The 24,481-nt window shown below is 44.1% G+C and overlaps 1 protein-coding gene across 1 annotated transcript in view; it reads left to right on the top strand.

Annotated features, from left to right (window-relative positions):
- The window catches only part of SORL1 (sortilin related receptor 1), a 669,532-nt gene that overhangs the window by 154,620 nt on the left and 490,431 nt on the right, over window positions 1–24,481 (top strand). The window contains exons 16-17 of the mRNA XM_069225024.1: window positions 11,964–12,049; window positions 13,644–13,816. Of these exons, the coding sequence (XP_069081125.1) occupies window positions 11,964–12,049; window positions 13,644–13,816 (259 nt within the window). The remainder of the gene's footprint in view (window positions 1–11,963; window positions 12,050–13,643; window positions 13,817–24,481) is intronic.

Below are 24,481 nucleotides of genomic sequence, written 5' to 3' on the forward strand. Positions count from 1 at the left end.
AGAACATTATTTCAAACAACTTCAACTCCTACAGGCTAACCACCGCTTTTATGGGAGGAAAAACTGCTTTGCAGTCTATGCATAGCATGTGTATCTGCAGCTACACATGCCATTGAACGGAGAATGTCACTTACTCAGTGTACATTTGTTCACGCCATGTTCCGCTGCAGATTCATATGCACCCTCCCTCCTCCCCGGAAGCCGTTTAAGTTGAACATTTACTTGTACAAAAGTGTGTATGTATATGTGTGTGTGTGTGTGTGTGTGTGTATATATATATATATATATATATATATATATATATAATATATTATATATATATTCCATTTGCATGGACATCTATTTTCCTTATACTCTATCACTCCTACCTTACCCTCTGAGGGAAAACAATCTAACATGGAGTCAATGCGCATACACAATGGAGCCGAAGAGGAGGAGTCACTCAATCCCGTGACTCAAACACTTCTTCGAAGAAAAACAACTTGTAACACTCTGAGCCCAACACTAGATGGCAGACGATATGCCTAGCATGTGAATCTTCAGCGGAACATGCCACGAACAGATGTACACTGGGTAAGTGACATTTTCCATATATATGTACACACAAACACACACACACATATATATATATATATATATATATATATATATATATATATATATATATATATATATATAGTGTGTATGTATTTGTATATATAATTCATAGAAAAAAAATAAGGGTTACAGGGGCATTATCGTTAGGTTCTTCGGTGGGGGATTGGTGTGTGAGCCAATCCTTCAAGAAGTTACAATGGGGGCCAAGCTGAAGGATGCAGTGGATCTGCAGACTGACCAAAAAAACCTTTGGGCAATTTCTTGCCCATGAGGGATACTCCAGGGACCCCTCCTTGTGTCCTATGGGGTACGAATACCTCTATCCTGACCCCTTATGTGCCCGGGGTCAAGTGACAAACAAAATGGAGGCCGCCACTTTCCTTTTAGGTAGCGGCTAGCCAATAAGGACATTGCTTTTTGCCTGGATCCTCTGATCCTCCATGGGTGGATCCGCATCCCTAGATATATATATTGTTTCACCTTTAATAACTCCAAACCTACTGAACAGCTTTACACCAAATTACACAAAGGACTCTTCATAGACCATGATCTACCTTTGTGCCAAATGTGGTTTAATTGCATTTAGTAGTTCGGGCTGTAGCCATGTTTGAAAATTGCAAGATCTCCATAGACATTGCCTGGGTGGAAAGCGTTTTGGGGCCCACTCTTTTTCTCGCCCCCCATTTGATGATTCACCCTGAAACTTTCCACACACTTGCTAAAGTTGGTGGCAAACTACTTTGGAAAATTTATGTGAAGATTCGACGGTGCCAGTTATTAGTAAAACAAAAAAAAAAGCCTGGTCTGTGAGAAAAGTTTGTCCTAACTATTCCAATCTACTGTCTATCGCCAGATATATCTATCCAAAAGTGAAAGTTATAGTAGATATTAAAAAAAACTTACTGGACACTCCATGCTAAATGCAGGAATCCAGTCTTGCCTTCTTCACAGCGCATACAATTAGCATTGTCTCGTAACCCATAATGAGCAAGTCGGGCTGGTGTTTAGTACTGTATTCGAAGTGCATAAGTCTAGGTCTTCTGTTCAGCGAAACAATCTTTGTGATGGAGCAGCAGTATTCCCATTGTTGGTCAGTAATTTGAAACCCTAGATCCCTCTGCCAGTCCTGTCTGATTTTTGTAAATTTAGGACTGTGCGCCTCCTTGGTGTATGCATAAAGTCTGGCAACTATATGTAGGGGTGTAGTCTTTAACAGTACATAAGACAATGCCAACAGCTCTGGGGGCTGTAGAGCATCTTCACCCAGTAGCCCCTTCAGCATATGTCCAGCCCTAAAATAGAAATGCTGAGGCATAGTTGTCCTGTCACACCAGTTGCCGACCTGATCCCACCCGCACATGATGCCCTCCCTGAAGAAACCACCCATAATGGATATACCTAATTCACACCTCCTGTTTTTTGCCGCATTGGGAAACATAGACACTAGAACAGTGATATATGATGCAAGTATACTCGCGATCCTGTCTGTCACTCCCATAAGTTCTGCCAGGAGCTGGTAACAATTATAAATTCGAAGGTACAGTGTCTCCTCACCTTCTTCCCAATAAGTGCCTGTGTTAGTGTAAGCGGGACCGACACATCTATCTCTAACCATAGGTGCAGCAGGTTATGAGGGCTGTGTACGTAATAATGCGCAAACATACACTGTGCTGTCCCGTAGTATACTTAGAGATCAGGTGCATTCAATCCCCCATGTCATAAGGCCAAGTTAACGTTTCCCAGTTCACTCGCGGTTGCTACCCTTCCCAAGCTAGGTGGATCAGGGGTGTTCTCAGAGTATCAACACTGATCTGGGTACAAGGAGTGGGATATTCGTGAACAGGAAAAGGAACCTGGGAAGTACCACCATTTTCATGATGGGCACCCGGCCAGCTAGTGATAGTCGTAGCCTAATCCATCTTTCTGTTACATCTGTCGGTTTCTGTACCACCCTCCCATAGTTGTGAAGGAGCACATCATCTGGGTCCATATATATCTGAAAACATAAGTAGTGGCATGAGTTTGTCGTCCACTGCAAGGGATAGCCATAGTGTACTGGTGTTGTAGCTAGAGTGAGCAGAAAAATAAGTGACTTGTCCCAAGTTATTCAGAGCCCTTAATGTCCCTCCAAAGAGAACTACCTGTCTAGGTCTTGGTGCCAGATCACGCTCCGGATCACGGACACGACTGTGTCGTCAGCGTATGCTGAAATAATTAAATATGTGGTTCCGCTGTGCATGATACTTACATGGCACACATGCCAACAGCTTCGCCACCAATTCATATAATAAGGGCACATATGACCGGTGTCCCTAGTCATAGTGATGGGCTCAGTAAGTGCACCATTGACCCAAATCTGTATTGTCTGCTGCGTATAAAGTACATTCACAATTCACACGCTCCCTCTGCTTTAAAAAACAATTGGCCCCAGAGGATCCGGTCGCCAGGACCCAGAAAGGGCTTCTCATAGGGGGACACTCCTCTTTCAAAGTATTATGCCCATCCCCGGGTTTTGTTTTAAAGAATTTTTTTTAAAATAATACAGCAAATCGTCTATGAATTTGCATTAAAAAAAATCTGTTCCTTTCTGTGGAGCCATGGACCAAGCACAGATTGAGTGATATTAATTAGTGGCCATCCTTTGCTTGCCCTGTGATTGAGTTGGTGGTTACTCATCAGCACAGATGTGTGGAGGAGAAAGAGCAAGTGGAGCGGCAGAGTAGGGATCAAGAAGTTGGGAGTGGACGTGAGCTGCAGGGTTGCCCCTTGGGAGGCTACACTGGGGAGCGAACAGAAGCAGTCGAAAAGGACTGCAGCAGAGGCCAGAAGCTGGCTGGTAGTGTAGAATTGGTGAGCTGCAAGTGAGGGAAACAGTGGCCTTGTGGATGGGACCCTGCAACAGTGGGTCCTTGCTTTCTGCATTTTGCCCCTGTGTCACCGCCATCACTGTTGCACCAGATTGCCTCTTGCATTGAGCCTGCTCAAAACCCTCATCCTCTCCCAGTACATTATCCCTGGTCCTCTCTTGTCTTCATTCTTCTGATGGACCCTTGTGAGATGCTTCTCTGCACGCTGGGCACCGCTGAGTGAGGGTAAGCAGCAGGCGCAAAGATGGCTGGTTTAGTAGCTGGTGCAGCTTGTGCCTTGGAGCTCACCTTTCTGTTATCACCATTATTAATCATCTGGCGACCTTTGACCGCTGACTCGCCGCGCTAATAAGGCTAAGCCATGAGGTTTCATCTGCAGAACGTGCAATTCTAGTCTTATCCTTGCCTGCACAATGTACTTGCATTTGTTATTGACATTTGTCATAACCATCAAAGTTGGTTCCTGGTGGTTACAGTGCTTTATAAGTACCACCAGCAGTGACATCAGTACTATCAGTCTAGCTAATCAGGAGGATTTCTACTAAAACACCTTAAGCCTTTAAGTATTCTAGCACCCAAGCCCACATGTTCAGGAGTATCAGGTCCTACATGGTGGGTGGCACTCTTAATCATATCTGGTGCTCTGCTGTCCTCATTGCTGCTTGAAGGAGTAGCTGTGACAACATCTGCTGCATCAGATGTCTGGAGAGCACAGGAAAGCACCACTGAGCACAGTTGAGCAGTTGGGTGTGCTCATGCCTCTGGGTTGTGAGACCTCCTTGTTGTGCCCCATTGCTCTCTCTATTTTCGTGCCTACAGGTGTTTGGGGAATCTGTTGCCCATTGTCTGCAACTGAGTCCGACAAAGAGGAGTGCCCACTCCTCTTTGTCGGCCTCAGTTGCAGACAGAGTCCCACTTCCTAGTGAAGGGTGCCCCAGTGCGTCCTGTCCTGAGACTATTTTGCAAAAACAAAGCTAGAGGCCATGATGGCGATGATCCTGTAGGGGCTTAGAGCCACCAAGGCCCGCGGATCAGGGCAGGAAACCAGATTTAAAGCAAAACTGCAATGTACTTGTACACTGCAATACCTACAGCCAATTGTATGATGACACTTGTACGTCTCCTCTTTCCTTTGTTAAGCGCAATGACATCACTATGAAGACTTAAATTTATCCTTCTTGGACAAAAGTAATTGTCCTTTCTTTCGTTCAACGCATTGTGCTAGTTGTACTACTTCTACTGATGGAATCTCCTTTGTTGCTGCTGTTTCATCCAAAGTAGAGAATCCTTGCATCTAGCACGATTACGTGTGTAAAAGACCTTATTGCCATACCAGGAGAAGATAGCACCTCCTGCAGCGGCAGACAAAATTAGACTACTATACTATAAATGAGGCAGTTGAAACTCAGGCAAACATATTTTCTCTCAATGGCAATAAAACCTCTGGGAATCACCATTCAATAAGTCCATCAAGATTAATAAGTTGTGCCAGTATCTCCCTACTAACGGATAAGTCAGCAAAGTAACCCAAATATTGTGGTGCAAAATCTAACCTGCAAACTGATGCCTGCATTCAGCCTAATTTGACCAATCTAGGACATAAGATCACCATGTCAACTTTTATTCAGAAGAGCAATAGAAGCACAGTCTGCCAGTCAGTCTTATAGAAAGCATCCTAAGTTATTTATCTGAAGAGGGTATCCCTGCAGCTCCTATAAATAAGCAACTCCCCTTAAGCTTTGACTGTGTCCTAAAAAGGACTGTAGATAATAATGTTTCTCTTCAATTTTTCACGTAGGATGATGAAGTGTTTGATTTGGTGGACACCTACCATTTGCTGCTAAGCCCATTGCCAAATCTAAAAGTATGCTGGACTAGTACCTTAAAAGACAAATAACTTGTTTCTTCTAGTTCTGGGCAGGATAGACCTGGGTCTTCATCTGCAGAGCCAATGTGCAGGATTTTGTTGTTGCAGCTAGTGCACTAACCACACAGTCAACTAAAATATATTGCAAAATAAGACTTTGAGAACAAAGGTCAAAGTTCCAAAGCTGTAGATTGATGAAGAATGAGATCTACAAAAGCCACACAAACTCAAGAGCAAAATCTACCATGTATTGTCAGGTCAGTATCATGGGCAGGAAGGAATAGCTGGGCTGATGCAGAATCTATGATAACACCCCCCCCCCCCCCCCCCCCCCCCTCAAGCCTGCAAACAATCAAAGAGCACGTTCTGTATAGAAAGGCTTGATATTCAAGGTGGCAAGCTCTTCACAATGTTTCAGGAGATTATTCCCTGGAATACCAAAAAAAATCATTATATCTAAAATTTAAGGTAGGCTTGCTTCAATTGTAGATATATATGAAGAACAAGAATGGGTCCACTATTTGAAAAAATGGGCCTAAGGAGGCGACTAAATGATCCCACACTTTGTTCACTCTCTCTACCTGCAAGGAGGCTACGTCTCTGCCCTCTCTTTCAGATATGCAACATATAATACAAAGCTGCAATGAACGTGTTCCTTTAATCCGATAGAGAATACATGTTTAATGCTGTGGCCTCACATATGTACTTACTGCTTTCCTTTGACATCCTTAAGGGTTTGACATGGAAAGCTGGAAAACCACTGAGATGTGAAAGCGCTATTGAGGTTTGGAGCATTCATCAATGTTGAAGAACCCCAGTCTTTCGCCATTGAGTCCACCATCTATGCCAATGCCCAGTGGCCATTCACTGCCATTCACCATCAATACCACCATTAAGGTCGAGGAATTCTGGCCTTTCTCCTTCAGGAAACATTCGTACTTCAAGCAGATTGTAACAACTCTGTTCTGAGTGGCTTTGCCATTGGAAGAAAAGGGTGTTGCCACACATCTCCAAATCTGAGTACTCCAGGGCTTATTGCCATACAAGTGAGGTAACTCCAGTGGTTCATCTCTTCTCTGCTCCATCACCAAGAAAGTCCGTTCCTCCTCATTTTCCTCTAGCACCTCCAACTTCTCCAGCACCTTTATTTTCTCCTTATCCACTCAAGTAACCAGTAATACCACAGACCTAGCCATGGTATTATTCTTCAAATCCTTCAAAGCAGTGCAGTCCACTTAAATACTATATCACCTTCTAGAAGTAGTTCATAAAGAATCAGTCTCATGTAAGATGCTTGAACCATTCCAGGAGAATGTCTTGTTCTCATGGATGTTCCCATTTCTGGATCCCCATTGAACCCCCACCAGTCCCCCATCCAAGCGCAGCCCACATAATAAAATAGTGGGTGCCGCAGGTGGGAACTGGACACAAATATGAAAAATTTGAATAAGGAGCTCATTAATTATGCATTACTCCTTCAAAGAACTTCCAATAATGCCAAGTCAGGGCTATTTACATAGTCACTCTATGGGATGGAAACTTTTTTTTTTTTTTTTTTTTATGTTGTGGGAAGCCCCCTTAGCAACATTGGAGAGAAAAAAACAGCAATTCTCCTGGTCATTGTAACTATGACTCCAAGAGAACTTGTAATACTTTTTTGACCCCTCGGGGGCCCAGGGTGACCTGGTCTCGCTTTCGGCCACAGTGCTCTGGTGCCGTGGAGGCGACCAGCTCATCCTGCTATGGGTCCTCGGGGGGAGCGAGGGCCTGGCACCCCCCTCCCCTGGGCAGGGATGGAAGGGGAATTGATTTTCCCCTACCCCCTCCCTTGGCGTCTGATGACATCAGCACGCGATCATGCACATTTCTCCTCCGATCACGTGGAGGGGGTGAGAGAGGCATGAAAGGAGAGGGAAGGCCTTTCCTCTCCTTTCATGCCTCTCTCAGCATTTTAGACAGCAGGGATTTTTTGTTTTTTTTGTTTTATATCCATAATGGGAGAGGCCCCTTGGGCAAGGGCCACTCCCCTAGGGGCAAAATTATCTTTAGGCCATTTCTGCCCCCCTAGGGGACAAATCGGCCTTTTGGAATTAGGCCGACCTGCCACCAGGGTGGGCAAAAACCTCTAGGCACCAGGGATCTTTTTTTTGTTTTATTTATTCATATGTGGGGAGCATCCCCTTAGACAAGGGTCACTCCCCTGGGAGGCAAATTTATTTTAGGCTATTTCGGCAGATCGGCCTATTTTTATTAGGCCGAACCACTAGGCACCAGTGATTGGTGTATGTGTGTTTTTTTGGGGGGGCGGCGGCCCCTTGGCAAGGGTCGCTCCCCATGGGGGCACTTTACTGTTGGCCATATCTGCCCCCCTTGGCAAAAAATGAATGGGGCCAAAGTTGTTCTGCCCACCAGTGGGCAGATGGGGTAATTACCCCTGATCCACTTCCCGGGTGGGGGGGGGGGGGGAGGGAGAGTGCAGAAAGTCTACTAGATGCCAGGGAATTAAAAAAACATTTTTTTTTTAAAGTGGGGTGGTGGCTACCAACGAGTATGGGCATGGTTATGCCCCCACCTCAGCTGAAGGGGGTAACAGTCTTTCAGCTCTCCCCTGCACACTAAAACATCTTAAACCCATGGCAAGCAAGACATTTGATTATTTTGGATTTTGGTTTTATATTTGGGCCATGAGAGCTTGTCTAACTCTCACAAACTTGGAATGGTGAGAGCTTCACTTTTTGGACTTTGGGACGCTGCCATGTAGAAAAATCCACAAGACCTAGACACATCTGAAAACTAAACATCTGTGTGACTCCAGGGTGGTGTGCTTCACATGCACCTGCACCATTTTGTTACCCACAGTGCCCTGCAAACCTCCAACTTTGCTGGAAATAACATTTTTCCCACATTTTTGTGACAGAACCTTCTGGAATCTGCAGGAATCCACAAAATTCCTACTACCCAGCATTGTTGCATCTATACTGATAAAAATTCCGCCCCACTTGTCAGCCTAAAAATATATATATATATTTTTTTCCAAACTGCCCTTTTGGACCCACTTTGTTTCCCCCTCAATTTCAACATGTTTTTGGCTCTTTCCTGTCACAGGCACTTGGCCCACCTACACAAGTGAGGTATCATTTTTACCAGAAGACTGAGGAGAACGTTGGGTGTAGGAAATTTGTCCCGGTGCACTGATCCCACGCAGAAATGTTGGAAAAATGTGTTAGATTTTTTTAGCTAAATTTGAGGTTTGCTCAGGATTCTGGGTAAGAAAACACTGGGGGATCCATGCAAGTCACACCTCCCTGGATTCCCTTGGGTGTCTAGTTTTCAGAAATGTTTAAGTTTGGTAGGTTTCCCTATATGACTGCTGAGCTCAGGACCAAAAACGCAGTTGCCTCCACCCCGCAAAAACAGGTTGTTTTGTATTTGATAATTTTGATTTGACCACATAGTGTTTTGGGGCATTTCCTTTCACGGGCATTAGGCTTTCCCACACATCGGGAGACTTGGGGAAACACTAGTTGGAAATAAATTTGTGGCTCCTCACAGATTCCAGAACTTTCTGTCACCAAAATGTGAAGAAAAAGTGTTTTTTTTGGCCAAATGTTGAGGTTTGCAAAGGTTGTTGGGTAATGGAACCTGGTGAGAACCCCACAAGTCACCCCATCCTGGATCCCCCTAGGTGTCTAGTTTTAAAAAATGTACAGGTTTGTTAGGTTTCCCTTGGTGCCGGCTGAGCTAGAGGCCAAAATCCACAGCTAGGCACTTTGCAAAAAACAGCTCTGTTTTCTTTGGGAAAATGTGATGTGTCCACATTGTGTTTTGGGGCCTTTCCTGTCGCGGGCACTAGGTCTACCCACACAAGTGAGGTACCATTTTTATCAGGAGACTTGGGGGGAACGCTGAGTCGAAGAAAATTTGTGGCTACTCTCTGATTCCAGAACTTTCTGTCTCCTAAATGTGAGGAAAAAGTGTTTTTGGCCACATTTTGAAGTTTGCAAAGGATTCTGGGTAGCAGAACCTGGTGAGAGCCCCACTAGTCAACCCATCTTGGATTGCCCTAGGTGTCTAGTGTTAAAAAAAAAATGCACAGGTTTGGTAGGTTTTCCTCTGTGCCAGCTGAGCTAGAGACCAAAATCCACAGCTAGGCACTTTCCAAAAAACACGTCGGTTTTCAGTGTAAAAATGTGATGTGTCCATGTTGTGCTTCCTGTTGCATGCATTAGACCTACCCACGCAAGTGAGGTACCATTTTTATCAGGAGACTTTGGGGAATGCAGAAAAGCGGAACAAGTGTTATTGCCCCTTGTCTTTCTCTACATTTTTTCCTTCTAAATGTAAGGCAGTGTGTAAAAAAAAAAAAAAAAAAACACGACTATTTGAGAAATGCCCTGTAATTCACATGCTAGTATGGGGACCACGGAATTCAGAGATGTGCAAATAACCACTGCTTCTCAATACCTTATCTTGTGCCCATTATGGAAATACAAAGGTTTCCTTGATGCTTATTTTTTACTCTTTATATTTGACCAAATGAATTGCTGTATACAAGGAAAAACCATTGCAAGGTGCAGCTCCTTTATTGGCTCTGGGAACCTAGGGTTCTTGATAAACCTACAAGCCCTATATATCCCAGCAACCAGAGGAGTCCAGCAGATGTAACAGTATATTGCTTTCACAAATCTGACATCACAGGAAAAAGTTAGAGTAAAACGTGGAGAAAAATGGCTGGTTTTTTCAGCTCAATTTCAATCTGTTTTTATTTCAGCTGTTGTTTTCTGCAGGAAACCCTTGTAGGATCTACACAAATGACACCTTGCTTAATTCAGAATGTTGTCTACTTTTTAGAAATGTTTAGCTCTCCGGGATCCAGTGTTGGTTTCATACCCATTTCTGTCACTAACTGGAAGGACATTAAAGCACCAAAAAACAGTAAAAATGGGGTATGTCCCAGTAAAATGCCAAAATTGTGTTGAAAAATGTGGTTATCAGATGCAAGTCTGCCTGTTCCTGAAAACTGGGAAGATGGTGATATTAGCATTTTGTTGATGCCTTTTTCAGGGAAAAAATCACAAGCCTTCTTCTGCACCCCTTTTTTCCCATATTTTTTTTAATGAAATGTTTGCTGTATTTTGGCTAATTTCTTGATCTCCTTCAGGGGAACCCACAATCTCTGGGTACCTCTAGAATCCCTGGGATGTTGGAAAGAAAGTACGCAAATTTGGCGTGGGTAGCGTATGTGGACAAAAAGTTATGAGGGCCTAAGCGCGAACTGTCCTGATAACCAAAAAAAAGGCCTGGCACCTGAGGGGGGAAAAAGCCTGGCAGCGAAGGGGTGAAACCATTTCCCAAACTAGAGCTTTTGCTTTACAGCTGGGAGTGCAGTTCCCTCTAGAGGCTGCTATTATGGTTACATTTTAGGTGGCTTGAAGATGTATAAAACAAGATCTTGTGGCTGTTTTTATGGTTATATATAGAAAAATCAGAGACCTATTTTTAAAAAATGTCTCTAACAAATTATTAACAAATTTTCCACCCCTAAAATATAGTAATAAAAACTATGTAAAAAGAAACTGTCAGACATGTGGTTTAATAAAACTTAAGTATTGTTAAATAATAAATATTAATAAAGATTGCATTGTGTGCATTATTGATATATACATTTGATAAAAAATATTGGCGATGTTTGGAGAAAGGTGGTAGATCTCTCTCTCTCTCTCTCTCTCTATATATATATCTATATATATATATATATCTATATATATATATATATATATATATATATATATATATATATATATATATATATATATATAAAAATATGATTGTGGGTGCAAATTGGGAAGTGCACAGACATTTAAAAAAAAAAAAAAAATCCCTAGAAACTCACTGAAAAAAACAGAGGTTAACGTGACATTGTAGGTAGATATGATAACTATATCTGACTTTGTATTGGAAAGAAACGTATAAATTTACTGAAATAAACAAAGGGTAAAGTGACGTTATAGTTAGGTGCAAATGTCAGTTTGAAGCACCAATTGTAAACATACAAATCCACTACAATTCAGTTATAGTTATCTCAGGTAAGTATAACTAGTGCCGATGTGTAATTATATCTCATGCCCTTGCCATGCACTGCTATTTAAACCCACATATTATATCACTTATGACGTGTTATGTTACATTATTGAAAACATCACTTCAGCATTTGCAATTAAAATATTGATTAAAAAACTGTGCATGGGGGGTTGGGAGTTATAATTACTTTAGGGCAAAAGTTAGTTACTTGAGATAAATATAACTAGTGAGTTTAATTGATTTTGTACATTTTAAAAGGGAGTATTCAAACTGGCATTTTCATCTGACTATAACTCCCTTTAACCTTTTTTTCAGTGAAATATATATGTGTGTATGTGCTTGTGTGTAGATATATAATGTATATGTGTGTGTTTAGGTATTTTGGTGGCATTGTATTATCTGCTGTGGACCATTTTTTTTGTCCATTCTTTTTTAGGTAATAAAAACAAATATATATTCAAATTTAAATTAACAAAAGTTGTGAAATGCCCTAAATAGCATTCTTTCTGTATTTTACACTAAGGCTATTATATTCTTTTATTTCACTGAAGTTACCGTAAGGTGTCTGGAGACACCTGCAGTGGTGGGGATGTGGAGACAAGACTGGACGGGGAGAATGTGCCGTGCCCAGTTACAGGTAAGCTTGATTAGCTCTATTACACCTATGAGGTTTCTTCAGTTGTTTTGCTAAGCACAGTACAAAACTCCATATCACGTTTGTCCTTGACCCATTACCTATGTAGCCTTATTATATTAATATGATGTGCATCAGATTTAGAATCCAAAGGTCTAAAGAACTTTACACTAGAGCAGGTTTCCTATTCATATTATAGTTCTATCTTTTAATACCTTTGTGGAATACCACATACAGTGCAAATGTTACACTCTAGCACACATGTCTGTGGATGTGATGGAAAACAAGAGGTGTCTGACTGGTGTATGAAATAAAGTGTAGCATCACATCTGTTCTATGGTATGATTCTTCATTAATAGTCATAAAGACTTCGACATCTCCACTGATACGTTGGATTTTGACTCACCTTTTCAGAAAATTTATGTTTCAAAATATGACTTCTGCCACGCTGAAGCCTCATTAACATTTTAAAGATTTTTATCAACACATTTTTGTATCTGAATTAGAAATACCTCTAAAGTAGCCTCTGACTCTCAGAAACAAAAATTAAAAAAAATAATAAGGATATACTGTTTGATGTGAAAGGAACGGACATTTATAGAGCGTACTGCAGCGTCACCCAGTCCTTGCAGTCTACTCCTGTCATTTAGCTGAGAGTTAGGATCTTTACTACTATCTCCTAAGTCTCATTACCTCATTATGTATACAGATTAGGGAATGGAAGTTATGTACAGAATGTTTAGCTGAAAGAAAATCATCAAGGGGACATATCTGTTCAGTGGACATGCCCGAGTGCAGAGTGAGTTGTAGTCTCCATGGATGATGTCATCATTATTTAACACTGATAATGAACATTTTGGACATTGAAATGTGGTAGAGGAGTGCCTGGTTCCTCATTGCGCAAAGGAGTCCTCTTAATCATAACAGATCCCACAGTAGTTGCTTGAATAGAAGATGATGTATCATCCTTTGGGTGATTTTAAGCAGACATTTGTGAGTGAATTAGTTTGTATGTAACATCTGATATTTTACGTATAGTACACTATCATGGATATTGCCTCTGCATCACCATTTCAATGTATGCCCACATGGATTGAATACACAACTCATTCAAACTTTACTGTCTTGTTATTCCTGTGTTTTTCTGAGATGCACATGGACACTCTCAGCTGATTTTCATAAGGAATGCAGTATTCCACAAAATGTACAAACATGTAGGGGTGTAAATGGTCTTTTGGGAAAGCTATACTTCATATATTCTTCTAAAACTGCAGAGGTTGTTGAATGTTCGTAATGTTTCTTTTTGCTGCATTCACAACAGAATGTTTCATACTATATTGGGTTAGCTCTTAGGCATTGATTAAACAAATTAAAACACTTTTTTCATAAAACTGGTGTATTTGTTTCCTTTTTCATTAGATACTTTATTCTGCTTTAGTAAAGACCTCCTAAATGAATTGCTGTGTTTATTACAAATGTCTTCAATTGACTTTTGCTGTGAATTGGTTACTCCTGATGCTGTTAAGCATTGCTGTTATATGTCTCTTTACCCAGCTTTGATCAGAAGTAGCTATTAAAAATATGTTTTTTTATACAGAGGAGAATGAGTTTATTCTGTATGCCATGAGAGACTCAATCTTCCGCTATGACTTGTCTACTGGGCAAAATGAGAAACTCCCTTTAGCTGGACTTCGAGGAGCTGTGGCACTGGACTTTGACTATGAACAGAACTGTGTGTACTGGGCCGATGTTTCTCTTGATAGTATCCAGGTAAGATCAATTGTTTGTTTTAGGTCTCTTTGTTGTAGACCAAATCAACTAAACATGAGTTATAGTCATGTTTTTATATATTTTATTTCAGAATATGACATTCCATAAAACTCAAATATACACATTTAAAATTCATATCACAATTTTAAATATTTAAAAACATCACAGTATTTCATTATATAAGTGACTTAAAATGTAAACCCTGTTAGGAATTCATATAGCTTAATCTCCTACATTCAGTTAGCAAGCAGCAATACATTCCTTATGTAAATTGCGGCATAATACACATACTTAAAAATTGCTAAAACACCACGTTAGTGACAGCTGTATCTGCTAGAGCCTTCTATTTTTAGATTTCTTAGCTTAGAATTTCCATCAGTCATCAGTCTGGATCCGGAGTACTCTGCGCCGTTAGGTGGCTTCGGTCGACTGTGCGTCTGTCGTTGGTGTCGTGGTCACCAGATATGATGTCACAGGTCACTTATAGGTATTACCCTAGCAGCCTGATGTCAGTTCTTTTCTTTCAGCATCAGCTCCCATGCAGATCGGAAGAGAGCTACCCCTACATTCTCCTTTTTGACTGCTCTTTTGACTTCAAGCCTGCGACTCCTGTCACTGCATGATGTTGGTGACGGATCTGCTTTAGCAACACAAAAGAATGATGGACGGAGTGCTGAACAACGCAAACACTCACCCTCAGTCACAGATCTGGGTTTAATCCATTGTTCTTTTGCTCACCATGCCACCCCAGTTTGGACCCAGCAATATGCAAATCAGTTTTGACCCTGTTCCTCATGGGAAGAGTCCAGCCCGAACTGCCAGGCCCTCCCTGGACTGGAAACAGGCATCCTGGGACCGGTTTCAGAGTGTCACCCTTTATCAGCCAAGCTAGCTTGAATCCAGTGGGACAGTGAGCACGGGGCCCATGTCTGGGCAGACCCTTCCTACTTAGGACAACTTCATCAACACTAAAGGATGATGGACGGAGTGCTGAACAATGTAAACACTCACCCCCAGTCACTGATCTGGGTTAAATCCATCGTTTTCTTGCTCACCATGCCACCCCGGTTTGGACCCAGCCATATACAAATCAGTCTTGACCATATTACTCATGGGAAGAGTCCAGCCCGAACTGCCGAGCCAGGTCCTCCCTGGACCGGAAACAAGCATCATGGGACTGGTTTCAGGGTCTCACCCTTCGTCAGCCAGGCTAGCTTGACATACCCTTCCCATGTAGGGCAACTTTAGCAACACAAAAGGATGATGGACGGTGTGCCGAAGAGGGGTCCGCACCTCATGTGCCTCTGGTGGTTAGAGAGTGACCACGACCCATAGTTGTGCTCCAACTGCCGGGCCATGAACCTGAAGCCTTTGAGGGAGTGGTCCCTAGAGCTACTCGTGGCCCAGCATTTGGCTCCGCATCCCTCCTGATCGAGAGGAAGGTCCCGAGACCAGTCACAGATCCATTACCAATTTTCCCGTTCAAAATTTTCGGGACATTTAGGTAAGCACATGAAGAAGTTGAAGCAGCACAAGTGCTCTTCAGCTTCACCCCGTCGTTCAACAGGCCGCGAGTGCGGAATCGTCCTCGCTCTAGCCCTCTGTCTGCAGAGCCTACTTCTGGGTGAGCTCTGCGCCTCCCTGAGTTTCCAGGAGCTGCCCAATTAAAGGAATTTTACGAGGCCATGTGCCTCATCTTTGGGCAGTTCACCCCTGTCGGAGAGCCTTCGGGTCCCGCAGGATTGGCAGGGACCCTTTTGGGTTCTGCACCAGTGGCTTCGGCCTCTGTTGCGAGGGGTGTCCAGGAATCCGCTTCCGGATCTGAATCAGCGTCTGTCGTACCACTGTGATCTTCCCAGACGATGGTTCCGGCATCAGTACTTCTGACACCGCCCGGGCCTGTGGGCAGCGTCGATCCTGTTCTCATTAAAGACACAGAGCCTGGAGCGGTGTCGCCGATTCAGACTTCGACGGCATTGGTTGGTTCCTGACCCGTTTTCTTTTGGACACAAGTTTGGTGAGAGTATGGAGGGGTCGCTGGACACTTTCGAATACCAGCTTGAAGATCCTATGGACTGAGCTCGGGAACTGGGTGAAGCCAGCGGTCTGAATACCTCCCCTGAGGCTGGTATGCTTTTCCTTCTACCATGGCTACAGAGGAGGGGGCATCTTACTCCATGGTGGTGAGGAGAGCGGCTGAGGTCTTGGGCCTCAAGCTGCCTTTGGTGGCTGTCAGGACTAACCTTTTGACTGAGGTGCTTCAGCTTTGGGGTTCCACGTCAGAACCCATTTTGCCCTTTAAAGAAGCCCTCACTGATGTCCTGCTGGGGACCTGGTCCAAACCCAGCACAGAGGCTCCTGCCAACAGGACTATAGCCCACTGCCATAGGCCTGCGCCTAACAACCCGGCTTTCCTGACACAACAACCTAGTCCCGGGAGCTTGGTCATCCAAACCTCAACATCCCATGGCATGTTCCCTTGTGCTCCCCTTGATCGGGAATCAAAGATTCTGGATCTCCTTGTTAAGAAGCTGTTTTCTTCCACCAGTTTGGCATTGCAGTCTGTGAACACCGCATGCTGCTACAATAATACTTTATGGGACACGGTCACGCAAGTGCTGCCACAGGCGCCAGAGGAGGCCAAGGCCATTCTCACCCAAGCTGTTGCTGATGGGAGAGACGCAGCTAAGTTCACTATCAGATGTGGGCTGGATATGACTGACTCTCTAGGAAGATCGGTTGCTTCAGTGGTCACCTTGAGGCTCCACACCTAGTTAAAGACTCCTGGCTTTTCAGGGGATGTCCAGTCCACTCTGATGGACATGCCCTTTGATGGTACCTGCCTTTTCGGAGACAAAGCAGACTTGGCGTTCAGGCGCCTTAAAGAGTCCTAGTTTACGGCCCGTTCCCTTGGCCTCACAGCTGCCACTCTCCCCCTCATTCTATTTTTCACCCCTTTTGTGGCTACGGAAGGGGCACCCAGCAAATTCCATTCCCGCCAGCCGCCGTGCCACACAGGCTTCCCAGCCTTTGTGTGGCCGGGGATGTGGGATCCAGCATTCGTGTGGATCAGGGAGCCAAATATCTAGCCAGTCCACTGCCCCCAAGCTCCACCGCAGCCTCCGAACCTTCCTAATCTGGTGCTTCCACACCAGGGACCAGTCGGTGACAGGATTCGCCATCATCTGACCCGCTGATAAGCCATCATGTCAGACATGTGGGTTTTGTAAATAGTCCAAAGGGGCTACTCCCTCCCATATGAAACTACCCCCTCATCCATGCCACCATCCTATGATCGGATGACAGAGGATCACCTGGCATTTCTCCGCAAGGAGCTGACAACTCTCTTGGCCAAGGGAGCTATAGAGAGGGTCCCTGTGCCAGTAGGTTGTGGTGATTTCCCCCACTACTTCCTGGTGCCCAAAAAAGACAGGGGCATCTGCCCTATCCTAGACCTCCAGTCCCTCAATCTCTTTCTCAGGAAGGAGAAGTTCAAAATGCTCACTCTAGGTCAGGTCCTATCTGCCCTAGTCCCAGGAGACTGGATGGCAGCTTTGGACTTGCAGGACGCATATTTCCATATTCCTGCCCTGCCTACCCACAGACATTACTTGTGGTTCATGGTAGGTCACAAGCATTTTCCATTTACTGTGCTCCCATTTGGCCTTACCAGTGCCCCTTGAGTGTTCACCAAAGTGATGGTGGTGGTTGCAGCTCATCTGCACAGATTGGGAGTTTCTTCCCCTACCTCGATGACTGGCTGTTGAAGGCCAGCTCACCCCAGGCTGTTGTCTCCCACCTCCAGACTACAGCGAACCGCCTGCATTCACTGGGGTTCACTACAGACGTGCCAAAGTCACACCTGACTCCATCTCAGATGCTCCCTTTCATTGGAGCTGTTCTGGACACTGTGCAGTTTTGGGCCTCATCTCCCGAGCGGCGAGTCCAGGATATTCAGGCTATGATACCGATGTTTCAGCCTCGATCCTGGATTTTGGTGAGACGGACTCTGAGCCTGCTAGGCTTCATGGCCTCCTGCATCCTGCTGATGACACATGCCAGATGGCAAATGCGGGCTGTGCAGTGGGACCTGAAGTTCCAGTGGGCGCAGCATCAGAGGAATCTCTGACTTGTTACAGATCTCGAAGGAGACTGCACAAGATCTGCAGTGGTGGCTTTCGAACCATGATTGGGTCAGAGGCAGATTCCTCTCCCTTCCCCAACCAGATCTGACAGTAGTGACAGATGCATCACTCCTGGGATGGGGTGGCCACATGGGCGAAGCAGAGATAAGCGGCGTCTGGTCTCCGGTGGAGTCCGGGCTCCACATCAGTCTTTTGCAGCTCAGGGCGATCAGACTAGCATTGAAAGGATTCCTTCCCTCTCTGAAAGGGAAACTGGTGCAGGTGTTCATGGACAACACCATTGCCATGTGGTACTGCAGCAATCAGGGCGGAGTGGGGTCGTGGACCCCTTGTCAGGAGGCTCTGTGCCTCTGGACATTGCTTGAATATCAGGGCATATCCCTGTTGATTCAACATCTGGAGGATTGTAAAGATCACCAGAGCAGGCAAACTCGGCCATCTTGGTTTGGGGAATAGGGACCAAAAGGGTTAGGTTTATGCCCCCTCCCTCGCTCCCAACGGGAGTGGGCACAGGAAGGGTGTAGCCACCCTCAGGGACAGTAGCCATTGGCTGCTGCCCTCTGACCCCTGTAATGCCCCTAAATCTTGTATTTAAGGGCTTCCCTGAACTCAGCTCACCAGATTCCTGGCGACCTGACATGAAGAAGGAGGACTGCATAGCTGAAACCCCAGCAGCGAAGAACCAGCGACCTCTGCCAAGCTCCAGAGGACTGCCCTGCACCCAAAAGAACCAAGAACTCCAGTGGACAGTGGTCCTGTCCAAGAATAAACAACAACCAAGGACTCCAGCCTCACTCCGAATGCGTGAGTCTTGACCATTCTGCACCCTATGCCCACGGCCTGTGTGCAGGTGGCCCAACCAGCTAGAGAGGATCCCCAGGGGATTCTGAGCAAGTGCCCACCCTGGGTTGACCCCTGCACACCTCCAGGATGACGCCTGCAGAGGAAATCCTGAGGACCACCCCTCCCCCCCCCCCCCTGACCGTGAAAGCTCCAAACAAAGATATCCGATGCCTAAAAGACCACTGCACCTGCAGTCCCTAGGTCTTGGAGAACCCGACCTCCAGTGCAGGAACACTCAGCAGGTGGTCCTCCTCCCTGTCCAACCTGTGGCTTTCCCAAGACGACCTCCTGGACCTTGCCTGTAGCCTATGAGTGACCCCTGGAGCCCTCTCATAAACAATCATTGGAGACCCGGGGCCTTGTTTGCACCCGGCCACCCCAGCGCCGCTGAAGGTGTGTTTTTGATGCCTATTTGTGGTCTCTCCCCCACCCCTCAGTGCTTCTCTAAACCCCCCCCGGTCTGCCCTCTGAAGACACGGGTACTTACCTGCCTGCAGATCTGAAACAGAGTGCCCCCAGTCTCCATAGGAGCCCATGTTAAATTTGCCTAAACTTTGAGCTCTGCACCAGGCTGGCCCTATGTTGCTGGTCGTTGTTGTTTGGTGTTAACTTGAGCCCCAACCTGGGGACTTCCTAACCCCCGACGACTGGAACTGTAAGTGTGGTCTTTACCTACATATCGATCTAACTTTTTTCCCTCCCAGGAACTGTTTCTGAAAATTGCACTGTCAACTTTTAAAACAGATGATTACCAATATTTCTGGCAACTGTATAACTTATTGATTTCAAACAAAGTACTATTGATACATAAGTGAAATACGAATCTATTGGAGTACTTACCTGCAACTTGAATCTTGTTTTCTAAAAATAAACTAAAAAAACATTGGTCTGGAGTCATTGAGTGTGTGCTTCTATATTCTGTGTGTGTACAACAAATGCTTTGCACTGCCCTCTGATAAGCCTAACTGCTTGAACATACTACCACAATAGAGAGCATTAGTATTATCTACTTTAGCCTCTGGGTAACCCCTGGATATTGTGCACACTATTTCTCATTTTGAATAGTAGTATATACAGAGCCAGTTTCCTACACCTTACCCATCTCTTTCCTCCTTCCTCATTCATAATGCCCCAATGGGATTTGACCTTAGTTCTTACTTTTCTGATGTGTGCTCCTTTTGAGCCACTTCGCAATTGCCCACTTCGCCTGCTTACTCTGAAAAGTCTTCCTTGCAGCTATCACTTCTGCCCGTTGAGTGGGTGAGCTGCAGGCTCTTTCTTGGAAGCCACCTTTCATCTCCATCCACACTGACAAGGTGTTGCTTCATTCCAGGGTTTCCTTTCTACGTAAGGTAGTCACGCCCTTTCATGTAGGCCAATCCATCACATTGCCTACTGTTTATGCACTCCCATGTCCTTCCAAGGAAGAGGAGACACTCCTCCATCTGGACCCCAAAGAGCATTGGCGTTCTAGCTTGATTGTTACAAAGAATTCTGGGTGGATGATCAACTCTTTGTGGGTTATGTGGATGCAAAGAAAGGTCGGGCTGTGCAGAAAAAAACATCTCTGTAATAAAATGTGCTACGCATTTGCTAAAAAACAATCCCGGTCAGCTTGTGTGCTCAGTCTACTAGAGCATTAGCTGCCACCACTGTGTTACATGTGGAATTCCAGCCATGGACATTTGCCAAGCAGCAATGTGGGTGCCCTTGCACACGTTTACCAAACACTAATGCCTGGACAGTCCGGTACGAATGGACGGGTACTTTGCCTGTTCGGTCCTGCAGGACTTCCTAGTTTGATCTTGGTTTGCATACCCTCCTCACAGAATGGTCTTTGCTTGGGTTTCTATTCTAAGGTAAGGAATCTGCAACTAGAAATCTCTATGAGATGCACAACTTACTTACCTTCGGTAACGAATTATCTGGTTGAAACATACATACTAGTTGCAGATTCCTTTCCAACTCGCCCATCCTCCCCACTCTGCGAACTTATATTTAGGTACAGGGTCTTCCCTTTCAAGGTCCTAGTTTTTACTCACCAGGGTCAGTGTTCTTCATGACTCTGCTCTTCAGGCGTGGAAAGTTGTGAAATGAAACTACAATTAGCACACTGGGATGGTGTCTACATGCGACCCACGACATCATATCTAGCAACTACGACTGCAATGGTGGACGCGGAGTGAGCCGATGCCACCTAACGGCCCACAGGGGTACTGCTAGAAGAAAACTATCCAGATCCAGACTGATGCCTGGGAGAAATTCTAAGGTAAGGAATCTGCAACTAGAATATGTCTCTACCAGATAATTAACAGGTAAGTAACTTGTTCTTAACGTAGCCATCGACCATTGTCGTAAATTCTTTTATGGGGGGCATAAGAGGAAAAAATTACATTGTGGTTCAGATACTGAGTTGCAAAAGAAACAATTGATAGAATTACTCAAGATTATACCCCACAACTCTGTGCATCCAATAGAAAAGACCCAATATACAATTACATGAATAATTTATTTGCATTCTGAGGTTCTATTTAATCCAGACATTCATTGCAACATGGATCTGAGCTGCCTTTGCATAGAAGGACATTTTTAAGGCTTCTCTGTAGGACACATTGTGAACATTGTTTGCACCCAAAAAAATCTTTATGCATTACATCAGTAGGAAATCAACAGAATTCAATGTGATTGGAACTAGATGGTGTATAATGTGGTAAGTCAGATATTGCTTTCAAATATGTATTTACAGTTGTGGCTAGCACTTAAGAATTGGTGTGACCCCACATTTCCACACCATGGCAAGCAGCCGAAATGCATGTGCCTTGTAAATTTCCATGACCAGGGATATTGCTCAGCTCTCTTGTTTCTATGTGAACCTGCTTACACCACCCTCCTTTCCAAAGAGAATACTATCGCTCTTACTAATTTGACTGTTCCACTTAGTAGCAGAAAATCTGACCTTTAATTATTTAAAAAACTGAACTCAATCTAAAATAGTTTTGCTTGGAAATAATTTACCCTGGATTTTCCTGCGAGGACTAAGAGCTACATGTTTGGTCTCTGCTTGATGATTAGGCTTGGTTATTAGAGTAACTTTTGAAGCAGTCATGTAGGTTTTGAATTCCTATAGAGTTTGGGAAAATGGCACAGCATCATCTGCAATAGCAACATGGAGTTTTTCTGCTCCTAAACGTTGGTGCATTATTTACACAATTTTACAGTCACTTTGCAGCACTGTTGATGAATAGTATAACATTTGTTGGGGCTAGGGTGCATCCTTGATGGAGTCTTTGATTAACTGTTAGTGGCTGTGCAGTTACGCCTTTGGGGCCCCAGCCAACTGTAGCAGCATTTCAAGTTTGAAGGGAAATAAGGATGTTTAACAAGTTATGACAGCTTGTAGGAAGGTGGACCCTAGAACTTGAAAATGCAGCCCAAAATCGAGCTTCGGAACACTTAAACATGGACATTAGGCCAGCATACATGTGAATAAATTCGTTTTTGAGCACTGTATTTCTGAGTCAGGAGATGTAACCAAATGCTCACCCATTCTAATGCCTTTAAGGACTACTTCTGGGCAGTTCGATAACACTTTATTTGTTGTAAACCATTCCTACAGGCTATGTAATACAGGCAGTCAAAGACTGTCTGTGGTTTTTATATTGGACTTAATGGCCTAGAATTAGAGAGGTCGCCCTTTGAGACCTTCTTAAATTTTTTGACTATTTTTCTCCCTCTGCCATGTTGCAGTTACTACCCCCTTTTTGCACACTGGTATTTCCCAAGGCAGGGACCCCAAATAATAGGTTCTTTCTTGTAAAGATCCATAGGGCCTACAATTTTTCACGAAAAAAAGGCAGTTCATAGGACTATTTATCTGTTACGGTAATGCTCTGTGTTGGAATGACAATTTAGTGGCGCATTGTCTACAGGTAGCTGCTAGTATGCAGACAGGATTTCACCAGGAACGGTCAGCAGAATGGCTATGCTAACCTATCCACAAAATACATTTCAGTAGGGGCCCTAACTTCTTTAGCCTCAGGAGTTAAAATTTGCCAGAAGACCCGAATATTGTTAAGACTCGATGCCTCAATAAAATGGGCCCATATTTTGAATATTCAGGCTTCCTTTTTCAATAGGTCCTTGTACGATTGGTGCTTAATTATAATTTCATCATTGGGCTCGGAGTTTAATTAATTAATCCAAAAGTATCTTTCTCCCCCGTCCCCTTTTCCTGTTAGCATTGTACCAGCTAAATATAGCCTCTGGTCTAGAATTACGTCAAAGTGGAATAGACATGGATTCTCAACCTTTTTTTCTTGGAGTTGAATCATTGGTAGCTCTTTATTTGTGTACAGCCCTCTCAATTAAAGCTAAATTAGTTGTATTTGAACTTGGCCCTCTCTGCAGGGTCACCCCCAGACTTTTTACCTGCACCTTTCCTGTATTCTAAATCTGTTTTTGTTGGCTTTTGGGACTCTGTGCACTTTACCACAGCTAACCAGTGCTAAAGTGTGTTTTCTCCCTTAAACATGGTAAAATTGGCTTTTATTCAGTTGGTAATTTAAAATTTAATTAAGTTCCTAGTAGAGTGGTACGGCATGTACACAAGTCCTGTAAATTAAATTCTACTCGTGGACCAGTAGCACATATTGTGCCACCCTTTAAAGTAGCCTTTTAAAACATGATTCAGGTCTGCCATTGCAGCATGTATGCAGTTGTAAGCTGCCAATTTGACTTCTCAAAACGAGATAGGAATTCAACAAACGCCTTATCAATTAATTGAAGATAGCTATAACTGCTGGATTCTATGGTTTTATGTGTGCAAAATCTGAAACGAACTATAACTTCCCTGCAACCTTAGTTTTTTTTTATTGAATTTCTAAGGCTTTTTAATAAATTTTTCCAACTATAACTTCTCTGTAAATTATTATTTGTTTTTTTTTTTACTTTACAGGGAATTTTTAGTTTTTCTTAATGCTATTTCCTAACTATAATGTTCCTGTACCCTGCGTGTGTGAGTCTGTGAGTGTGTGAGTGGCTGTTTGGGTGTGTAGGTGGGTGTTTGTAGGGAGTGTATGATTGCATGTGTGACTCGCTGTGTGTGTCTGTAAGTGCATGTGTGAATGACTATGGATGTGTACATGGGGTGTGAGTGGATGTGAGTGAGTGGGTGTGTGATGAGTTTTGTGGGTCTCTGAGTGGCTGTGGGTGTGGATGTATGTATTGATGTATGGATGTGTGAGTGGGTGTGTGGTTTTGCTGTATAGGTGTGTGGCAATGTCAATGTGTGATGGGTGGGTGCATAAGTGGGTTTATAAGTGACTATGTGGGTCTTTGAGTGATGTGTGTGAGTGGTTGTTCAAGAGGCTGTACGGGTTTCTCAGTGGGTGGGTAAGTGACAGTGTTGGTCGCCCCGTCCGACTTTCATGTGATTATAATACAAGATTGGGGACCGTCGCAAAGATAGTACATGCATGGCAAGCAGGACGGTTAGTGGCAGCACAACGGCCATGGTGGTCAAGAGGGATGGTGCAGGGCCATGCACAAAAGTCCTTGGAGGACAGAAGGGAGGGGTAGGGTCTGTACACAGACAGGCGAGGGCAGGGGATTCACAACAGACCAGGCAGGGCAGGCAGGAGGAGCAGTTGCAGCACAACAGAACACTGAGGGCAGGCGA

This window comes from Pleurodeles waltl, chromosome 3_1, assembly GCF_031143425.1.
Source record: "Pleurodeles waltl isolate 20211129_DDA chromosome 3_1, aPleWal1.hap1.20221129, whole genome shotgun sequence".
Taxonomy (NCBI): Eukaryota; Metazoa; Chordata; class Amphibia; order Caudata; family Salamandridae; genus Pleurodeles; species Pleurodeles waltl.